A 21796-nucleotide genomic window follows, 5' to 3' on the forward strand; every position below is an offset into this window, starting at 1 on the left:
GGAGCTCGATTCATTAAATCATACCGAGTGGAGCGGAGCGATTAAATTGAGTAAATTTTGCAATCGAGACAACAATGTGGTATTTTCTGAAACAACATTATTTCCCAAGCAAAAAGTATGACCATTCTTATTAAGAAAATCCAACCTATTTTACCTCTCGGTCCATTAAATCTTACCAAATGGAACGATTAAAATCGAGTAAATTTAGACACAGAGACAACAATGTGGTACATTCCAAAGCAACATTGATGATTGTCCTAATGAAAAATATGACAGTAATTATCATTATTATATCATATAAAATAAAGAATTTATCGCGAACCAGCAGTAGGATAATTATTGGAGATTCGGTTGTTGGCAGAGAGGCCGGACGTAAACGGAAACTTTGTGGCGACTCATGAAGACATTTTAACGAGATTTAATATATCCTAAGCACGGCAATGGCTAAATTTAGCGAGAGGGCCCCCTTCGGCTCTGTCGTGAGCCAGATAAGCGAGCCAGAATGATTTACCGGCTCAGCCACTACTTCGAAGCTTCAATTGTTTTCTTGTTTTTTATTCCCTCACTGTTTATGTTATACCGTAAATCATTCCATAGCCCTTTGCTTCCTCGACCAGCAACATTCCACGCGTTTCAAATCGTGACGAATTAATCCAGGAATTCATAGAAATCTTGCCAAATTTTTGGGGTACACAAACAAAACTGCTCGAGTTTCTTCGAACACAGTCACGATTGTTCGGATGAAAACAGTTTTTTCCATCGTTCTTTTCATATCCACTTTGTAGCTGGATCTTGTTTGTTTTTATGGCTACATTGTTGCGCTGGCTGTACGGCTGACTGGAGTGGCACAAGTGGGGTCGAGGGGGGAGTCGGTTGTAAATATTATAAATCGTAACGCGACTCGTGCGTGGACAATACACACGCTTGGAGAGAAGTCCTGGAAAACTATTATAACGAAAATTCGATGAGTCAGGAGTTTACAGTTTCGCGGAATGTGGAACAATGAAAAACTGGAACAATGTTATCTGGGGTCCGGGATTACGCGCCAAATGTCTCGTGGACAATAACGTAAAAGCACAACGCGGCGCGACGTGCGGGATGATATTTTCAAGAAAAATATATTATACCATTGTTTGCGCTACATTCTGAGAAAATTCGTTGCGATTTTCCTCTCGCCACTTTCTTCGTTAATGCGAGTGTGGAACAATGACGCGAGAGAGAGTTTTCGCACGGTGCACGCATTAATTTGCGATTCTCGGTGGCAGAATGCGCTTGGTAAGAAAAAAGAGGGGAGTGGAGGGGGGGGGGGGGCGATTGACAGTCGTTTCCGGAAACGAACTATAACTCCGCGTTTATTTGCTGATATTTATAGGAAAAATAAATAGGAGACATTTGGCGATAGGAGGGACGGGTTATCGTTGTATTATCGGCTCGGAATTAATTCGGGGCCGGCTAGAAATGTGGAGCAGAATGGACTTTACGATGGCCATTTCCGTTGATGGTAATGCGAACTTTGTAAGGTTTTTACGCCGGATCGCTGCAGCGGGTACGGCAGTAAAACACTTATGACACCCGTAGCATAATAATGTTAACCGATAGCCGCTATCTCAGTTCGCATATAAATAACGCACAATACACCTTCGCCATACGCCATTTTCCTAATTAATGTTTAATGACTCGATATCTGGCCTCTTTTTACCGTTGATATCGCCTATCAACCCTGGTATCCTCTTTTTCCCCGGCCACGGCTCGCACGATAAAACTCGATTAAAACTGGTTTGCCCTGGCCGCGGAATTTCTCCAATAAAGGATTTTCTGATTAGCCTCGCGTTAAAATTATATTATACGCACAGTATGCAACACAGGGTGGTAAATAATAGAAAAATTCCACTTTAATTGGAAGGATCGTTAAGGTATTTTTTTCTTGGAATTTACAGTCGCACCAAGAGGAGGACCTGTCGGATCCTGACCTTCAGGATGAGGAGAGCGGCGAGGAACTACCCCAGCAGCCACTTCAAGCTAACACGCACACAACCTCGGACTCCACGCTCGTCCCAGTCTCGGCAACTCCACTGACACACTTGAACACGCTCATGAGCACGCACCATCCTCACTTTCTCGCCAAATTGAAAATGGAGGTCAGTCGAGTGGTTGGTTTCACGAAAATCCACACAGTAATTTTTTATACGGTCTTTCGCAATTGTTAAAACTCGTAGAGAAGCGTTCCAATGGTTGTTTACGATCTGTTTCAGTCGGATATGGAGTGTTTGGGGGGTAAGAGTGGCCTAGAGGCGCTGCAAGCGGCGATGGGAGGGGGTGGCTTCAACCTGCCGTTCTCGTTCCCGCCACCAGCGGCGTTCCTACCGCCGCAGCATCACTCGCAGAACAGTCATCCGCAAGTTGCAGCAGCGGTGGCGGCAGCTGCGGCAGCGGCCAATCCGTCCAATCAAATGACAACCTCCTCGGCGAGTTCGCACTCCAGCGAGTCGTCCCAGGGCAGCGCCAGGAACGGCACCGAAACCTCTCAGCACTCCCAGAATCCCCAAACCCAACAGCAGCAGACCAGCTGGAGCTTCGAAGAGCAGTTCAAACAGGTGCGTCAGGCAAGTACCTATTTCTCTTTCGCTTTTTTTCTTCTTTTCTTTTTTCTTTTTCTTTTTCTTTTTCCGCTTCTCGCGTTTCCTCCTCTTCTTTCCGGAACCCGAAGTTTTACGACCCGAAATACTCGGCGAGAAACTGCAAGCTCCGCGATTCACCCCGACGATAACCCGCAAAAATTTGATTCAACGGTTTTTAGCAGAGGGAGACTATGTGTTTCCATTGGTCGCCTCGCGCAGCGCCGCGATCGGGTACTGTATCGGAGATTGCGCGGAGCCAGCCAATGGGAGAGGGTTGCTCGAGGTGGGGGGAAGAGGGCTCGGTGAGCGCGTGACCCCAGCTGGAACTAACCTATGGGACAGGAGGAGAGCATCGGTTGACGTGCGCGTCCCTTTGTGGGACAGTGGTTAGCGGGGATCTGTAATTATAACGAATTTCGCCCGGTGCAGAGGTGTGTGCTTTAATTAATGCAACGATGGAAACTAATTATTATTTTTACGCGCCCGCCTCGTAATTACCGTGCGTCCTCTTCTATGCCCCGAGCAAACCCTCTGCTTTTGTAAGCTGATGAACGTCCGGAGAGAACGCGCACGCGTGGACAACGAATCAACGTTGATTCCATCGATGTAGTTTTTTGGAATTCTTCAGGTTGTTATCGATCGAGTAGCGTCTATTTGGAAGAATTACTTGGAATTGTGTGTACGCTGTGCTCTGAGTCAAAGACGTAGCGTGGAGGGGGGTTTGTATACAAGAGCACTGGTACTCTATAGGCTTCGAAACTAAGGAGAGGGGGGGGGGGGGGAGCTAGTCGAGACTCGCGCGAGAAGAACAATCTAAATGGTAATTCGACACCACACCCTCTTCGCAAAAACCGAAAACCTCGTTCGTCTCTGGCAAAAATGCACGCAGCGCCGCGCTGCGGCGAACAAAAGCTATCGGCAAAAAGCATTAACAAGGCGTTATCCTTTCCAGTTTGATCGTCTAACTCTCTGCTCCGTGTATTTCCGTTGCTAGGAAAAAATTAATTAATGTCGTTCCTCTTCGGTGCTAGTTTCATTCGGGATGAACGGGAATATTGGCGGGATTGAGATAGTACGTTCCATTGTCGAAAGATCGAGCGCGTGTACAGGGAAGTTCAAGGTAAGAGGACGCGGTCGGTGAGTAATAAGAATGCACACACAGAAGCTGTATCTTCGTTTACGAGAGGGGGTTGAATGAATTATCCATATCTTATTAGTCATCGAATGCATTTATTCAAACCACGTGGTATATAAATAGCTATATTGTATTGTTTTCGTGAGATACAACGTGAACGCTGAAATTGGAGGTTAACTCGGTAATTATTCTATGTCAGGAAAAGTTGCTGCGCTTAGTATAGTTTATCCAATAGAGGTAAGCTGCTTGAATATCTTTTGCATGATTGCTCTAATGTATATTTCCGTTTCAAAAATACTCTGAATTTTCACACCCTTTTAAATACATAGATTATTTAAAATTGCTACCTGTTAGGAAAAGCTTACAGGGGCAAAAGAACACGTGAACTTTGCAAATATATTAAGCATTTTCAAGTAAATGACATTACGTGTAAAAAATATTGTTGAATTATTTCGTCAGGCCCGGGTCGATAGATGAAACTAAGCTTAAGCGCCATCTTCGATTATCAAGTTGTCTCACTCTAACCTCCAGTACTTGCATAACTTCGCTCTTTGTCTTAAGTAAATGCTAAGTTCAATTTCAAGCTTAGTCTCATCTATCGACCTGGGCCTCAATTTTGTTAAAAATTTTGCAAAATTATAAGAAAATCTCAAAGGATCTAGGTGTCCAATCAGCAGGCTATAGTCTGCAATTAATGGTTATTTTATCAAGAGCTACAGTAGTGTCTCGACGGCAAGTACATATGAAAGTAGATAATGACATGTCTATTTAAATTTAATATAGGTAAACTATATAGGATAACGATCACATTTGATTACTAACCCTTTGGGTGCATATTTATTCGAATAATTTTTTGCATTTGGAGCACATTTAATTTTTTGGGGTATAGAGTAATTTGTAACAATAGCATATTTTATGCAAGAATTCATTCATTTCATGATATATTAATATATGTATGATATTGGGATAACTTTAAATATTTAATATTGCAAAAAGAGAAAAATTTAGCAACAAACAAATTCATGTTAAAATAAAAAGCAAATTTTTTTAACCCTTTGACCGCAATCAACGTATCAGAACGTCATGTGCGACTTTGGCCAAATTAATGCATGACGTTCTGATACGTCGAATGCGATCAACAGGTTAACCCCTTAATTTACAATGACGTCTCAAAGATATGGCGGGCGGCAGTGCCAAATATAAACAAATATCATAGAAATATTGTAGAAACACAACCTTTAGTCACTCCTCACCGAACTCAGATATTTTAAGAGATATTATAAAAGCACCCTTCAGGATGTGTTCGAAAAGAAACATTTGCGTTCAGGCTGACTTTGGCGTCACTTTTGGCATGTACAGTTAGAAATTAAATCATGAGTCAAGGAGCTAAAAAGCAATTAATATATTTTGAGCGAAAACTTTCATCCACATTATAGGGCAAAAAACGTAATCTAAAAAAAGTCCAAAAACCCGTTACTATTTTGGTAAACATGTATCGAACGATAAAGATGCATGAAATTTATTATCAGTAAAGCATCGATTAATCCCAATATAACAATTCGTTTAACCGTTTGATAAAATTAAAAAAATCATACGTATTCAGTTCGCGAATGGCTATACGAGCGTAGAGGGCGACACTGTCGCTGGGAAGGTCCGCCATTTCGAGTTGAGAATATTCCAAGCGGACGGGATTAGTAATTGTGGACGTGCATCGAAGAAGATTCTTCGACAGGTTTATAATCAGTTGGTTATTGTCTTGGCGAGGAACGTGAGGCGTATAGATAGACTTGGAAAGAGTACGGAGGGGGGGGGGGGGAGTGGAAGAAAGAGGAAGGAAGAAAGAAAGAATAGACATGGAAGGTAACTGTCTCTCTACGTTACATACGATCTCGGCTGGAAGATAAAGCCAGTGCACGCTACATTGTGTTTTTCTTCGTAGATGTGTTTGTGTGTGTGATTAACACGGGGCGAGTAGCGATGGATTCTCTCTGGCAGTATGATAATTGTGTGTGTGCTGCCCCCCTTCAGACGTGTTTACACGGGCATCATACCCCTAAATCGCCCGCTCGCTGACCGTGCACTCCAGCTACCACGGCAATATAATACTGTAGCACTATACTTTGCAGCCATTGTGAAATAACTCGTAAACCTGCAAATTGCCAGCTATTTCGCTGCCATATACGTGTAGCCGGTCTATGCACGATGCTTTTTGCGCGTGTGTTGGTGCACGTGCACTAGAAAGAAGCACGTAGAGGGAGCCAGCGGGCGCTCTAGGACTGCCGGGGAGCCCCCTTTTTCGTTGCGCGCTCCCGGGGAAGCTCGCTCGCGAGCGAGGCGTTCGAGCTCCTTTCTCCTCGCCAGGAGTGCCCGGGATCGTCCCGCGTAAGTTTACCGTCCCGACCGATCGTTGTCATTATGCAAATGCATCGCTGCACCTAAAACTAATAAGTAGCCGAGCTACCTCGCTACCTATCGTACTTTTTTTTACCTCTCGCACCGCTCAGGTTTTGCTCGATGCGATTAAAATACGCTTTTTCGCGAGCCTCCTCGCGCTCCTGACTCGCACAAAGCCCTTCATTTATTTCTTCGAGCTCTCCTATTTTTATCGTGCCAATTGCTTCCTTCGGGCTAGATCCAATCTTTTTTTACCATTGGCACAGTATTTTTGGACAAACCTGCCGTATTCGTAATAAGTTGCAGACTATTTAGGGGAGAAAAGAGGTCTGCTCGAGGGGGAAACAAAAAGTGGATTCCTCCGAAACGCGATGTGTGCGAGCTGCCCCCTCCTCCTCTCTCTTTTTTACTCCGGGGCGGGTGGCGCAGCTTGGCGGGAGGGGGGTGCACACATCACGGTTAACTAAGAAGAGGAAGAAGAAAGATTAAAGATCGAGCAAGTACGCCCCCACTGAAATGATGGATGCGCGATCCGTGAGACTGCGCGTAGGTAGAATCTTACATTTTCATCTTACTCTCACGTATTACGATCTTCAGTTTTTCTTTCGCTCCTTCTTCCAGCGGCCCTACTTATTTCTTTTTCGTACGAGTCCATCATCCCTCGATTATTCTCCTCCGTTCGCATTCATTAGCAGCGGCCTTTTCGCCGGAATCGCTTTGTACGAACTCGAGCGAGAATTCTGACCAGTTGCATTTCCCGCTGCATCTCGTTAATGGAGCGTCGCCGGGCACAGGGAGGGTGTGGAATAGCGACGGGAATCCAGCAGCGCAGCCCTCCTTCGACGATCATCGTCCGGGGGCGGCAAACGACAATTTGCGCACAGCGATAATTGCCCTTCCGCATGCGTGAATCGACTAATTGATCGAGAGCTAGGAATGAGGACAGTCGTCGTCGCTTATTAGCGAAACGAGCAAAACGAGAAATTCACGGGAGAACACGCGCGGAAACGTGGGACAAAAACCGTCGTGACGAGGAAAAAAATCCTGGCCGGTATACGCCATTGCATCGTGATAATTGCCTCAAGGCGAGCACTCGGAGAAACCGTATAAATCGCAATGAATAAATCCTTGTACGCGCGCGAATCGACGAATGTGCTGCAGCAGCGCGCGGTGGGAAAAGCGGCGATTAATTTGCTGCCCCGTCCCGTCTGCCTACGGTGGGCCACGCTAGTTGGCGCTGCGATCGAGGCGACGCGATGCAGCAGCGCCACGCCACGCTAAGAGTCTCCCGAACGCAGTCTTTTATTTACGCGCGCGATTCTCAAGGATGGCGAGCATGAATTTTGCAGCGCGGAGTCTCGCGGTTCGTGCCGGGATCGCGTGATAGTCGAACGCGATAGCCAGGCGAGATCGGTATCGCGCAAGGCCATCGTCGAAGCTCTCCGTGCTTTCAGGGACAGTTAAAAACCATCGCGACTCGATGAAAAAGCGACGATTGTCGCGAGGAGTCAGTATCACCGGCGAGCATCGCTCCAAATCCTACAATTTTTGCCTCGACTGCGCAGCTCTCGCGGTAATCGGTTATTTCGACTCCCGACGCCCCCTCCCTCCCCGCACACACCTATCACTCCGCCATCATCGTTAAACGATCCTCGTCACGAATACCGACTCCACGCACGATCGATAAAAAACAAAACGATTAACCTCGATAAAAGTCTATAAAGATCAATAATTAACCGCGACAAAATAAACTATAATAAAGTATACGTGTAATTCTCGCAAAATGGGTATTTTTTTTAGATGCCGATAAGAATAATAACGCATAATGGAGTAATAATATAGTGATAGCTGTAGATACGTTATTGAAATGTTTACTCGTTTCAGTGCGCGTTTCTTTCTTTCTTTCGCTGCTCGGGTACTGTAGTGTCCGATGAAATCCGAGAACTTCGATCTTGTTTGTACACACAAACGAGTTTCGCGCAGAGTTTCGGTATTTTCCGTTCGAGTGTCAGCGTCGTTGTTATCGTTCGCTCCTTTAATGAGTTTATTCGATCGAAACACGTCGGACGCGTCTAGGCCTGTCCCGGGATACGCCATCTTTTTTTAGATCCGGCTGCGATCTATCGCCACAATGTCCAACTATTTCTGCTACTCTGTCGCTCCCCATATCCCCCCCCCCCCCCTTTCTACCAGTACGCGTTTCTGTCTATATACCCACCCGAATCGTCGCGTATTTCATATTCCACTCGGGAATAATGCAAAAAGAATTAGCCAATGTCTTCGTCAGTAGGTGAAATAGCTCTGGATTCGTAAAATTCGATAATCCGACGTGTTATTGTTGTTGCGAGAACGGCCTTGCGCAAAAACGCCATTCCAGAAAATTGCGACGGCTTTAATAAATCTGGGGAAACCACTTCGGGGAAATCGATTGTGTTTTAACAATCGCTGCTTGGCTTTCAGTAATGGTTGAACTGGATTACGAACGGATTGCGTGTTCGATGTTGAGCTAATGAAAAAAAATGCTCGCTGCGAGTCGGAATAGATTTTAGTTCGATTAATTCCTTTCCACACTCGAACCTCTTTTAGGTTAGAATCGAAGAAGCGTCTGACGTTGCGCAGAAGCTCTACGCGCAGCCGCGACAATCTTCGGCTGCCATCTTTGTTTCTTCATGCGTGGCTGGCAAACGAAGACAATTGGACAAAGGATTTCTTTGGAAAAAAAAAACTCGTCGCGATTACGCTAACGGGGGAAACGCACAAAGATATGGGCCACTTTGTCGCTGCGGAGAGATTGCAAACCGGCTCGTTAGGGAATTAATGCTCGACAAACTCTAATAACTGCTAAAGCGTTGTCGCCTGAAGTTGCCTCAAGTTGAAGGCGAGAATTCCGTCGGTTGCTGTTCACCTGCGAAAGTTTGTTATTTTTTTTTCCTAACCCCATTACGCTCCGTGCTCTCATTGTTGCCCAATACAATTCAACGCTTTATCTCTGTTCGCTAGAGCCAATCAGACTCCTTCCTAGAAACATCCTTCCCAAAACGTAAACAGTACACTTTTTCCTAGAAATCCGACAATTGAAATTCATAAAATTCAAATGTATATCGAGACTGAATCCCTTTTCTTTGTTTACGCAACTTTGCAGTTTCATTCTTCATTCTCGGGGGCAACAATTTGTCGAAGCGTAAAAGCGCGCCGAAACGAGTTTACAGTGAATTGCGATGCACGCCACCTTAGCGAGCACGAAGGAAGACATGGAAAAAGCAAATCACGCCACACCTACCGCAAACTTTTTATCAAAAACCTACCGCAAATCCTAACGCCCCCCCCTCTATATCTCTCTTCATCGTACAGCGTTTCGATACTGAAAAATTCCTGAGCCGAGAAAGAAAGAAAAGACGCTAATGGAAGCTTTATTAACATCCGCCGATTGAATTCAAATGGCGCGCTGAAAATGACGTAGTTCGAAGGACGAGAGAATTATAGGGTAATTTCATCGGCGGATTTGGACAATGAGGTGGTGGGGGTAACTAGAGGGTAGCTGGATCTTGGAATCAACGTTGAGGGGAGGGGTTTTGTGTGTGGGATGACAATGAAAAAAAGGTCGATTGGATAATTTCGGATAAATGCTTCGGAATTACTTCCTCGGTAGAAAGGGGTAACTGGTTGGAATTTGCGATGGCCTCGTGTAGAAGGAGGGGGGTGGGGGTCTGTCGGTGACCCCCGTTAGCATACGAAAAGTGCGTCGCATTATACGTGTCTCGGCTATTATGAATATATCTTCTCTCGCCTGTATAAGCATATATGTAAAGCACCAGTGCGCACACGTACGCCAACCACACACACACATACACAAGAGGCGCTAATAGGGGTGAGCTTTGTGCTGGTGAGTCGTCGAGTACGAGGAGATATCATTTGAATTTCAATGTATCATGTGGGAGCAAGTGTCGCGGCTCATTCACTCCTTGCCTACCTGGCTAAGTTTCACATATTTCACACTCACACTCTCTCGCGGTAACACAAAAGCCCGTTGAAAGACCCTCTCGCGATCAACGCCCGTTGCCAACTTCTCGATCCTCCCCCCCCCCCTCCTTTCTACCAAAGAAACTCGAGTATTTCCGATTTTTTAACACCCGCCAATCGTGTCTTGGTAGGATTCGGTTCACTCCTGAAGGAGTCAGGGTTATCGATGGCACTAAAAAAATTCTGGGGAAGTTTTCTTCGTGAGAGATTTATCAGAGACTTCAACGCGTGGAAAAGTTTGATAGAGGTGAAATCTGGAAATTTGTCTCCTCGGCCGGGCTCCTTTGAACGCGAGAGAGTCCTGCGGAGGCACAAAAGTGTCGGACACAATCGTTTCGAGGTACAAAGAGAGATTATCTGGGTATGTGCTTTGTCGACTATCTTCGCGTATGCTTATTAATGCGACTATTATAAAGACCGTGACCTTTCACCTCTACTCCCCCCTCCCCTACCAAACGCATATTTACCTTTTCTCGATTTGCCTCTGAAAAATCGTCATTGTCCGATGGATCGTTCTCCTCTTGGAATTGTATTTTTATATCGATTGGAGATCCTGGAGAAAAACGCTTAGAGTTAAAAAAGGGGGAGAGGGGTGTAATCGGTAAATGAAAAGAAAAAGGGTTTGTCAGATTTGAATGTCACCGGAATAAAGATAATAATATGTAATCATCTTTTGTTTGAAGAAACTTGTCGATTCTTCGAGCCACTCCCCCCCTCTATTTCTTCTCAGCTTACACGAGTTTCTGTTTGTTTGTGTTTTTTTCTCCTGCACAGCGTATACGGGTTCCACGAACGGCCGTCATCCATCACTTCACAATATCGACGCATCGTACCAACAACATTAACTCAGATTTTATTCCTCAGTATCAACGAATTTTAATCTCGCGATTATGGTAATTTCTTTTTGTTAAACTACCTCCATTGTACCAAAGCTGAAATTTCTCCGATATGTTTTTCCTGCGCGCTTCTCCCTCGGTGTGACTGGAACTTCCCGATTCTGTCTCGAATCGTTCGCTCGCACGGCGATACAGCTGGGATTTTCCAGGCATCTTTTTGAAAAGAGTTTAGCAGCTGTTTTTATGAGTTTTTAGAGTGGTAAAAGCACGTACGACGCGTAATTGACGGGGAAAGGCGAATTTTCGGCAATTGCAAGTCGTTCTGTGCGAGTCGAGATTGCGATCTTTCGTGAAGCCGGTAGTTTGGTAGGTGCGAGTGGCTCGCGAGTCGCTGTCAAAAGGGAAATAGAGGGGGGGGGGGGGGTCCTCCCATCGAAGTGCGCGAGCACCGAGGACAATTTCTGCGCGAACCCAGACGCTCACCGGGCGCAGCTGGCTGAGCCGGTCCGCGCACGCGCCACACTATTAACTGTAATTTTCTTCTCCTACCCGCACAAAACTGTATTTTTCACTCGTCCTCGTTCAGTCCATCGCGCAATTGCCCTCGCGACAAAACTTCACCTGCGGAAAACTTTTCAATTCTCCGTTCAAAAATTTCTTCGCTCCGCTCGAAGTCCTCCGAGATTCCTCCAATGAACGCATTTATTTTTGCAGCTGTTTCATCGTAGCGATGGGTGCTTGAAAGATGTACAGGGTGGCCTATTAACTATGCCCAGATGTAAAAATTACGATAATATGAATCATTGCGAGAAAAAATTTCTGTTATTTTTAAATCTAATCTTTACTAAGGAAGTTGTTAGACTTTTTTTAGGACTAATTTGGTTAAGTTTTCGTATATTCGAATTGACTAATCCACATAAAACATCGTTAATTTATAAGTAATTTTGTAACAATAGCTCGAATTAAGTAGGATGTTACCTGATTTTATAAATTGTTTAATCAATGGTTCATATCAATCCGAGCTTCTGTCGCAGTATGACCAATGGAAGATCAGCGCTGCTACTCAGCCAATAAGAAGCGTCGAATGAAGAAATTGTTAATCGTCGATAACTCCTTTGTTAACCGTTGAATTTAAAAACGGTAAAGGAACTTTTTTCTTATAATTACTCATACTGCCCAAATTTGCATTATTTGCAAATGTTAACGGGACACCCTGTAAAAGTATAATAATTGACGAGCGAAGAGAGAGTCCCGAGGTCCAGGTGATCAGAAATTAAAGAGCTACCGTTAACGAGGCTCAATTTTGCGGACATTGACATGTAAATTCTTGCACACGCGATGCATTCGCGCATCCAGTAGACGCTTCCGCTTGCGGACACGAATTTTGACCTGCGTGACGTCACCATTTGCTGCTCGCTCGCGGGAAAATTATTTGGTGGTAGCAAAACTTGTTCGAGTTCTTTCAATTCTCTAAACATGAGTCTTCGTTGCATTATAAATTAGATCTTCAAACGTTACTTCAGCCTAATACATTAAAAGGGGAAGGGGAGGTGGTGGTAGAAACGATTTTCTGCAAATTTTTGAGTTCTTGGAGGGAAGGACTCGTATTCTTTTTGGGATGGTCGATGCGCGCAGTGCGTAGCCGTCTAGACTTGGGGGCCGGGGTCTTGGTTCCCGGTATCTCTGATATTTATAATCGCGAAACTCGCTTGCCGCATTAAAAGGCCCGATTCTCGGATTAGCGGAAGCCAGTCCTGTCTTTAGATCTCTCGTGGTGCGGAGACGACCGACACATGTCGTGTCAAAATGCGCGGTTTCCACCCCCTGTCCATTTCTCCCTCTCTCTATTTAATTCACTCACTCTTTGTCTCTCCCTCCTAACTGAAATATCTCGTCAACGATACCCCCCTCAAACGTTTCCACTTTCCAAACTCCAATTTCAAAGACCCACGAATGTCATTCAAAAGACGAATAAAAAATTTCATTCTAATTCAAGATACAAAAAAAGTCTCTTAAACATAATTAATTTTCTTCCAACAGAAATCTAGAACTGATTTCCAAAAAAATCCTGAAATTATTTCAAGTTTATACTCAGTACTTCCGGTTTACCATCTAGCTAGCATTACTCTTTAACGTGGAATTGTTATCTAGTAGATCACCTCGTTTTGTTCAGGGGGGGGGGGGGGGGAGAGGACTCAGAGCAAAAAACAAAACAAAACTCGACAATGTTTGCGTTCTCAGTAACCTCTGAATGCAGTGTCGAGTTCTCAACGCTGATCTTTGTTTACATCGATAAATTCTGTTCCGGAAGACCCACGATCCGTCAAGAAACTTCAAAAATGTGCTTTTCCTCTCCCCAAATTTCTTCTCCCCCTCCAATTTTTCCACCTTCCATCCAAGTTCCAATGACGCAACGCTAAAATTTTTTCCTTCATCGTTGGCCCATTTAGAACCGAGAATTTCCAAACGACGCTCCGTCAAAAATACGGCGCGTGCGGACCGAGAATAGGACGACATTCGATTTCTTTCATTCCGCGTACAGTACTTTCGTCAGTCATCTCCAAAAACCAAACTTTTTTCCTATGCAACTTATTTCTGAACTAGAAACGTCGAAGTGTCTAGCGGCGAACAGTGAGCAGATCTCTCTCGCGATAAATTTAGACGCCCCGCCTAGCTTGCGCGCCAGACGATCGCAACGTTGTGCATTGTCGTTAAACGAATTTTCACGATTTCGTAAACAATTCGATAATAACGCAGTGGGGAATAATTCAATCTTGCTTCTTCTCGTGGCATCGTTTATTTCGGTCTTCCTTTCTTCAGCCTCTCCTCTCCAAAGATTTTCGTACGATGAGGATATTTTTAGTCCGGGAATTGAGTTTAATCGAGCATACATTTTTTTCTAACCGGGGTTGGGGGGAGTTGACATAAGCGAAAAAGCACGTGCCACGCTTTGTCCAACCGAATAAACTGGCGCACGAGAGTTCGCCGAGGCGTGCAGACCTCTGCAATTTCGCTGAACGCGCGTCCCTAAAAATCTCCCCCTCCCCTTTCACTCTCATTTATCTATATACTATCCCCGTCGTCTCGTAGCTGCTTCTTATTTTCAACTCACCTCCCCTTCACTCTTTCACTCCCCCAATCTCATCCAAGTTTTTCGCGAGTCGCGAGTGAGAAAGCAATTAGACGCGGGACCCCTCCCCCTCCTCCTCCTCCCCTCTTATAAGCCAGTTTTTCCAGGTGGAGGTCCCACTAATAAGAGCGACTGGCAATTCTACCGGTAGCTCAGCAACTCGCGTGCGGCATAGCGTGCAAGGAATTTACCACCGTGAGCCACCCTTGTCCCGTTTGAACATCTTCTTTCATTCCCCTTCCCCCCTCTTCGCACCCACCACCCATCAAGATCGTGCAAGAACACGACCGACGTAGCTAAAAACGCTACTACTCGCCAAAATCTCATTCCAATTCGATTTTACTCGTTTCTCCTTTTTTTTCTATTTAATTTTTTCATACTATCTCTCAACCTCCCCTCCTTCTCATTCACCACCCATCGAGATTGTGAAAGAACACGACCGACGTAGATAAAAACGTTACCATTCGCCAAAATCTCATTGTAATTTGATTTTCTTCGTTTCTCCTTTTTTTCTATTTAATTTTTTTCATACTATTTCTTCAACCCCCTTCCCACCCCTTTTTCGCCAATGACTCACTAACAGAGCGGGTGGAAACTATATAGTTCCTCTCTCCCCCCTCTCGTCGCAATGTTTTTCGGGCGTTCCTCGTTTCCTGGTGAATTCCGAGCGTTTTATTTCGAGACTCTACGAGACAGTGCTCGGTTTTAAAAAGTAGCTATTTAAGGGTTGAGTTAAAGGGGGTGGGGTAGGGGTCTAGGAAGGGTGGCGAGGGTTGCCAATGGCTGATAGAGGAACTCGTAAAAGCATTGGTAAAAGGGAAGAGCAGAAGCGTGGGACGAAAACGGATGCACGGACCATAACCTTCTCCTAGCCGTTTCACTAGTGAGCTCTAGTTTTATGGCATCGTCAAATTCGTCATTTCTATCACGACACTCTTTTCTCTATACACGCGTAACGAAAATGCTCGAAGCTAAAGCTTTTGGAAATTCTAGGAAATTTTTTTAGTCTTGTATTATTATTATACTTGCTCGGTGTAAGTTTTAACTGCAATTTTATAAATCACAAAATTTGTCACTTCCATCATGATACACTTTCAAGACAGAAATATTCGTAAACCGAGGAAAAAATTCTCAACTCGCGTATATACATTACATTATTCCATTTGCTGTTTCGTTTCTCGTGGGCGAATCGATTATGGAAGATTCGAATCTGAGAATCGCGAAAAACGATGAAGAAAGGAGAATGGAGATTGTGTGTGTGGCGAAGAGTGTTGTAAAGGATGATCCCTGGAACGGGCTGCCGATCATTTTTCATCGTCGATCATATTAATTACTTGAAATGTGGCAAATGGTGGGGGTAAAGAGAGAGAGAGAGAGAGAGAGAGAGAGAGAGAGAGAGAGAGAGAGAGAGAGAGAGAGAGCGAAGCGATAGCGAGGCACGCGATCGTTAAACGATCGATTTGATGCAGAGACTGGAAGGGAAATGAGAAAGGTAGATCTCGCACTTTGTACGCGTTAATACAACGACCGGTATCGCTGGTTATTAGTTACCTCGGGCAACCCTCGTTACAGTTTCGATTCCGGAGCTTAACGATCTTCAAACTGTACCAGGTACAGATATATCCCTCATCGCGAAATCCTCAACGTTTATCCCGCAGCTTTCTTCAATTTCCTTTTTCTCTTCGTTGTCTACTGCAATCTTCTCGAAATGGCTGGCCAAATACCTTAATAGGATCGGTATACCGTCGTGTAATGAGAGAGAAAAGTATATCGATGGTAAATGCTTAATAAAAAAATAAAATTTTAAACTGTTGAGAAAATTTATTAAATTACTTGTTAACACGTATTTGGCATTTTTTAAATTGTTACGGGGATCAAACGATAGCGATTTATGATAAATTATTATCGTTATTTAAACTGGATTTTTTCTATTAAATGATTACCAATGATTTAGTTTTTTTATAGGACGTGTAGTATATAGGGATTTTTTTGTTTATATTGCTCTTACCGTAATTGATAAAAAGTTGTATATTTAAGATTCTTTTTAATATTCACTTTAAGCACAGATTACTTACCTTTCAATTTTGAAGGCCAAATTTTTTATTTTTGATTAATCGGATTTTCCTGATTTAAGGAAAATGACAAATTCACGAGGTACAAGACTCTACAAATGAAAAGCGCGAGGTCGTTATTGAGTTAAGAAGTGGTGATTTTTTCCCCTATTCTCTGGCTTGATTCGTTCGTCTTCGGTGTGAAATATACCGCTCGGTGACTTTATTGGTCGTTGGTCGGATCGGTTGAGAAAAATCGGCCTCGTTTCGAGGTCCGGAGCATCGCACGGGGAGATCGGCTTTTGTTGATCGCGATTGTGCCAGGTGGGTAAAATATGAGCGGAGCACAGCGAGAATAAAGGTCGTTGACGGCGCTGGATCGCTTAATATTCCCAAGGCGCAGCCGATTTCTCGAGACAAATTGAAATCCTCGGCTGCCGGCATTCAGCGGTTATGTCGCCTCGAGTGTAGAAAGAGACGGACGCTTCCATCATGGCGCGAGGGAGAGAGAGAGAGAGCGGGAAATTTTCTCCCTGGGATCCAGTGTACTTTGCGAGTGGACGTAGGGTGTTAGGGTATTTGTTTAAGAATAAATGAGAAAAATCGGAAAATATATATATTAGAAGACACGAAGAGGTGAATCGAGATCGTTTTTTGTAAGGCCCGAGATACGGCGGAGGTAGAGATAAATGTTGTTCGAGGAGAAAGAACGAGAGATTTTGAGGTTAGCGCGCGCATCTGATTAGCCGCCGCTATTATCGACCGAGTCGTTGGTTGAATTCGTAATTCCTCGTTGACGGATGACAAAAATTCTCTGCATCTGCATCGATTCGTCACGCCTCGTCCGGCAGGAATGTCCTCCTTTCAACCGAAGCTCCATTGATATCCAAGAAGAGGGGCCATTCTCGTCGCGAGAACCGTCTCGAATCGGAGACGCGAGAGAGATTTCCATTTTGCGTAATGGAAGTGCTCGGGAGCCTCCTCCCCATTGGTCGATTATTAATCGCAAGATGGCCGCGGCGTCGCGTCTCGCGCAGCGTCGATTGTTTTCTTCCGCGCCTCGTTCGCTTCTCTTTTCGAAAAAGTCAGAGAGGGACATGAAAAATGGATGCCGACGTTGGCAGGAGGAAGAAAATGTATCGGTGTGTTTAATCGGAATTGACTGGGCGAGGGACAGTTAGCGCGGTAATCACACGCGGTCTTAAGAAGGCAGGCGAGCCTAAATTGGACAATTAGCGGGAGGAAGTGTAATGCTCGAGGTCCCCGGCTAATTTCGGTCTAACTACGTTCCGCAGCGGCGAGCTCACGAGGGGCACGTCGCGCGATATTCGATTTGCAACTTTGCCATTTCGCTCGACAAGTCACTCCCCGCTATTGACCCGTGGGAAACCAAACTTGTGCGCGGGATCATCTCCGAGGGGATTTAATGACTTTTGCTGGAAATTGCGTCGATTCGCCGGTGAAACACCCCCAGCTGTCCTAATGGACGAACCGATAATGGCAATTTTCGCGGGTAAACCTCTTGGAAATCTAACCTAACCTCTCTCACGTTCACCGATATCACTATCGATGGATAGTGATGGTAGTACAGCGAAATTTCTGATAAAAATCTTGTCAGTCTCGTCAGATTCCGATTGTCCTAACCTATAACCCGTAAGGAAGATTGGTCAGCGGCCATTTTGCCGACGCGCATGCGCCATTTGACGCACGAAACTCGATTCCGAAGCTTGCGGAGAGAGATCGAGCTTCGCGGAACCGAGAACGGTTTTATTGCTCTCACAATGTATGTCGGTGTTCGAAACAGCAAAACGAAACGTCTGCCTAAAACGTAAATAAAGAGTTAGGTCGTTTCGAGTTCTTCGAGATAAAGCATTCGAGTGATTCAGTTTTGAGGTTATGGCGTACAAACTTGCTGCTTATAAAATAGTTTTGCGTCGACGGTGGTGCTGTTATTTGTTGTCGATTACATTCGCCGTGGGGAAGTTACCGTGTCTCTGGATATCCTGTGTGTACATTGGTGGAGGAAACTTTGAGATTAGGAGAGGAAGTTTGGGTGACTCGTGTTTCCATTACGGTTCACACGTGTAGCAAATCCACGCATTGCGTAATAACTCAACGCGACAGGAACGAGCGTGTTGCTTGTATACCGAGTGTCTAAGTATGTGTATGTGATAGTGTGTATAATGAATGGCGGATTTCTGCGTTCTACTAAAAGGCTAGAAAGTCTGGGCCAAGGAGGGGAGGTGAAATGGCGCGATATGACCGGTTCGTGACCGGCGAGCAGCCGCGGGACAAAACAAAATGCCGGCAGCACTCCTTGATATTACACCGCACACATTGTTTCCAGCACGAACCCTCTGGTACTCGTCGTACGTGCTTCGTCGCGAATCCCAGCTTGCTTTTATAATTCATTCCTCGGATCCTAATTAGTCTCGATCGTCCCTCGCGTCATTGTGCGCACTTTCGTCTCGCGCGGTTTCCGGTAAAGTCGTACACGAGGCTTGTCCGTGTGAGAAGCTAGGTTAGACTGGGTATAGGTTATGGTGTTAATTTATCGCTCGCGCCATTTATTGATCGCGGTCGGTTTAACGGCGACTCATTCATTTCTGGTAACACGAGTAGAGGCCGGGGCCTGCCGGTTGTCTTTGGCAAATCAGGAAGGGAACTTTAGCAAAGCTCGCCGAATGTTTACCTGCGCCACTCCGAGTTCTCTGGAAGCATAAAATCAACTGACGTATGCCAAGCGGGCTCAGATCAAAGTTAGCGGCCCTTTCAAACAATGTTAACGCGTTGCTCTACCACCTTCCGCCTCCCCCTCTTTTAATCTATTCATTCCTATTCTTCTCCCTCCTCCATTCTTAACGACCCACGGACACCCTGACCAAACGAGGAAATTTTGTACAATTGCAAAATTCCCTTATCTACAATAACGAATACGAAACTTATTATGCAACTCTTATCGAGTGAAAGGTATTCGTCGGTGACAAATAAACAATGCGCAATTCATTTCGTAAACGATCGCGTTTCCCCTCGTGCAAATGGACTTTTTCGTTGCGAAAGAACGAGCGGACGAATTTTTAAATTACGATTCCGCCGCTAGATGGCGCTGATCGGACTACGCTAGTGAATCTACGCGTGATAAATCAGTGGTGCTGTGGTGCAAGAGTGAATCGCGTTATATAAAAGTACGGTTATAGCTCGGGGTCCTATCATATCGAGATCGCGGTAAAGGCATTAATTAAGTTTTGACACCTGACGTGCCAGATGTTTGGCGAGCGAGGCTTGCGCGAACTGCGAAATGGCGCAGATAAAGATGTAGATAAAGATAGAGATAGCGATAAGGTTTGTGTAGCATCGAGTAATGATCGTCGGCAAATTCGCTTTTGAGCTTCCGGGTAGCGCTATCTGTCACGAAATCGTTGATCCGCTTTTATCCCCCAATCTTCCACAGTGAGCTCAAAAAATCCAACATACCGCCAAAACACATCACGCCATTTTGTCCCATAATGAAGATAATTCGAGTAACGGCCGGCTGGCCCAGTGTTCGATTGTCCCTTCACGATTATTTCGTTCCATGTCGATTTCGATCTTGCCGTGCCGCAACGATATTATCCCGAATCGACGTCGTAATAACGAAGCCTCGATACTCGCCAGAGTATAATTGATGCACTTAAAAATACGAAAATGCGGGAGCGCGGGGACCGACAAGCAGCAACCTAACCTCAAAACGTCAAGACGCGTACAAGACGAAATTCTCATCGATCTGAATTGCGATCAGTGGCGCCATCTGGATAAAGATTACGAATTACTATAGAATAGAAAAGGAACGAGTAGCATAAAACGGTGACAGATTCGACAATCGACGAGTCGTGTCGTGCTTTCTGGTATATTAGGTTGTGTCTACTCGATAGATTTTATCACTGGACGTAATTGGTGGTAATTTAACGGGATCGGTACAAGAATGAAAAAGTCGTGTCCGAGAAGCGATCGTTTAAGAGGACGCGTGTCGAGTATCCAGCAAGAGGCTCTTATAAAGCTATCAAGATGGGGCAGGGCGATTAAGTTACGAGTGAAGCGGAGGAAAGCACACGAGGAGCGTCAATTTGTCAAGAAATAGGCTTGTGAAGCGAATTGAATGGGGAGGGGGGAGTGGACACGCGAATAAGGAAGAAAGGCCTGCGACGAGGGGGATAAAATTGAGGGGGGAGATCGATGAGATAGGAAAACGTTAACTAGGTGGGGAGAAGAGCTCGGGGAGAGGGGAGGGTCTAAAGGGAATGTGTTTGTGGAATTAAGAACTGGGCGTGAGAGAATACCGTGTATCGTGGCAATTAGGTTATTCGGGTCCCGTAACGATCACGAGATATCCAAGCAAACCCCCTCCCCTTAATCGGTCCCCTAATAAAGCCAGAATGAGAAAATTACGTGGTTACACGAGCGAGATAATCGTGAGATTTGCTGATTAATTGATTAGGGAGGCGCCAACTATGTACCCTACGGGCACATCCCCAACGACAAGTGTAGTGGATGGGGAGACCTCGCCATTATTTCACCCTTCCCCCCTTGGCTCATTGTGAAAGACTTCGCACCTTATTTATCTCGATTTCATTACGTTATAAACACGGATCTCTATCTTTTCAATTAATATGTGGTAATCTTGCATCGATTCGTATAAAATGGTGTTTTTTTGTTAATTGTCGGTTTTAGTGGAAAGGGGTGGGGGCGGTGGAACAAGGGGAAAGAGCAAAGCGGAGGCGGAGTACGATCCCGAAGGTCAGAGAGGAGGAGAAGAGAAGGAGAAAAGGAGGGATGGGGTGGGGGTGGATTGCTCTCCACGTCCGTTAATGCGTTGCCGCGAAGATCTATGGACTGGCTGTAGTTTATATGCTAATCCGTAAAGAGTGTTAAATACTCGATCATTTATCACGCCATCGCTCCTCTTTCTCTCTCATTCCCCCTCTCGTGTTCACAATCCAACAAACTCTGATCCCCCTCCTCTTAAACCTACTCCACCAATTCAAAATAAAAATAATATTTTTTGTATAAATCTTTAATTTACAATAAATTATTCGTTCTTTCTGTCTCAATTTTTTTTACTTTGTTCGAGAGAATCCAACTCGAGGTTTTGCGACGTTTGTCCAGAGGTAAGGTAGTGTAGCTTTCTTGTACGTTTTTAACGAGCTTCCTCGCGCCAGAGTTTGGACATATTCGCTACCAACGCTCGTTTATTCACTCCCGAGCTCAACTGCAGCTCATTTACCCTTCATTTTTCACGATTCCTGATGAAGCACTTTCTGCTCTCTAACCCAATCCCTCTCACTCTCTTTCGGTCTCTCTCTTTTATCCATTCGATATCCTTCTCTTTTTTTTTCTAATTTACTCTACCCCCTCCCTCTTCCTAATAGCATTGTGCAAAATATGGATCGCTGACTACTTCATCCCTTCTTCTTTCCTGCACTTCCGGTTCCTCGAGCAAAGTTGGATTTCCATTTAAACTTGAATTTTGTACTTTTCGAAATAAAGAATGAATTAAAAACGTCTCAGTTATTTATCAAACTTTATCTCATCAAGGATCAACCCCCTTCTACCCTTTCTGTACAATCACTATCAGG

At 44.9% G+C, this 21796-nt stretch overlaps 1 protein-coding gene across 3 annotated transcripts in view; it reads left to right on the forward strand.

Annotated features, from left to right (window-relative positions):
• retn (retained) overlaps window positions 1–21796 on the forward strand; it is an 85638-nt gene that overhangs the window by 28481 nt on the left and 35361 nt on the right. Inside the window, exons 2-3 of one of the 3 annotated variants that reach the window (XM_066734373.1) lie at window positions 1938–2150; window positions 2253–2603. In XM_066734373.1, coding sequence (XP_066590470.1) covers window positions 1938–2150; window positions 2253–2603 — 564 coding nt within the window. The remainder of the gene's footprint in view (window positions 1–1937; window positions 2151–2252; window positions 2604–21796) is intronic. The other 2 variants (XM_066734374.1, XM_066734375.1) reach the window with 2 other exon arrangements.

The sequence above is a fragment of the Prorops nasuta genome, unplaced genomic scaffold (assembly GCF_024137725.1).
Source record: "Prorops nasuta isolate Cenicafe-Biocafe unplaced genomic scaffold, Cenicafe_Pnas_1.2 PNAS00011, whole genome shotgun sequence".
NCBI classification, from domain to species: Eukaryota; Metazoa; Arthropoda; class Insecta; order Hymenoptera; family Bethylidae; genus Prorops; species Prorops nasuta.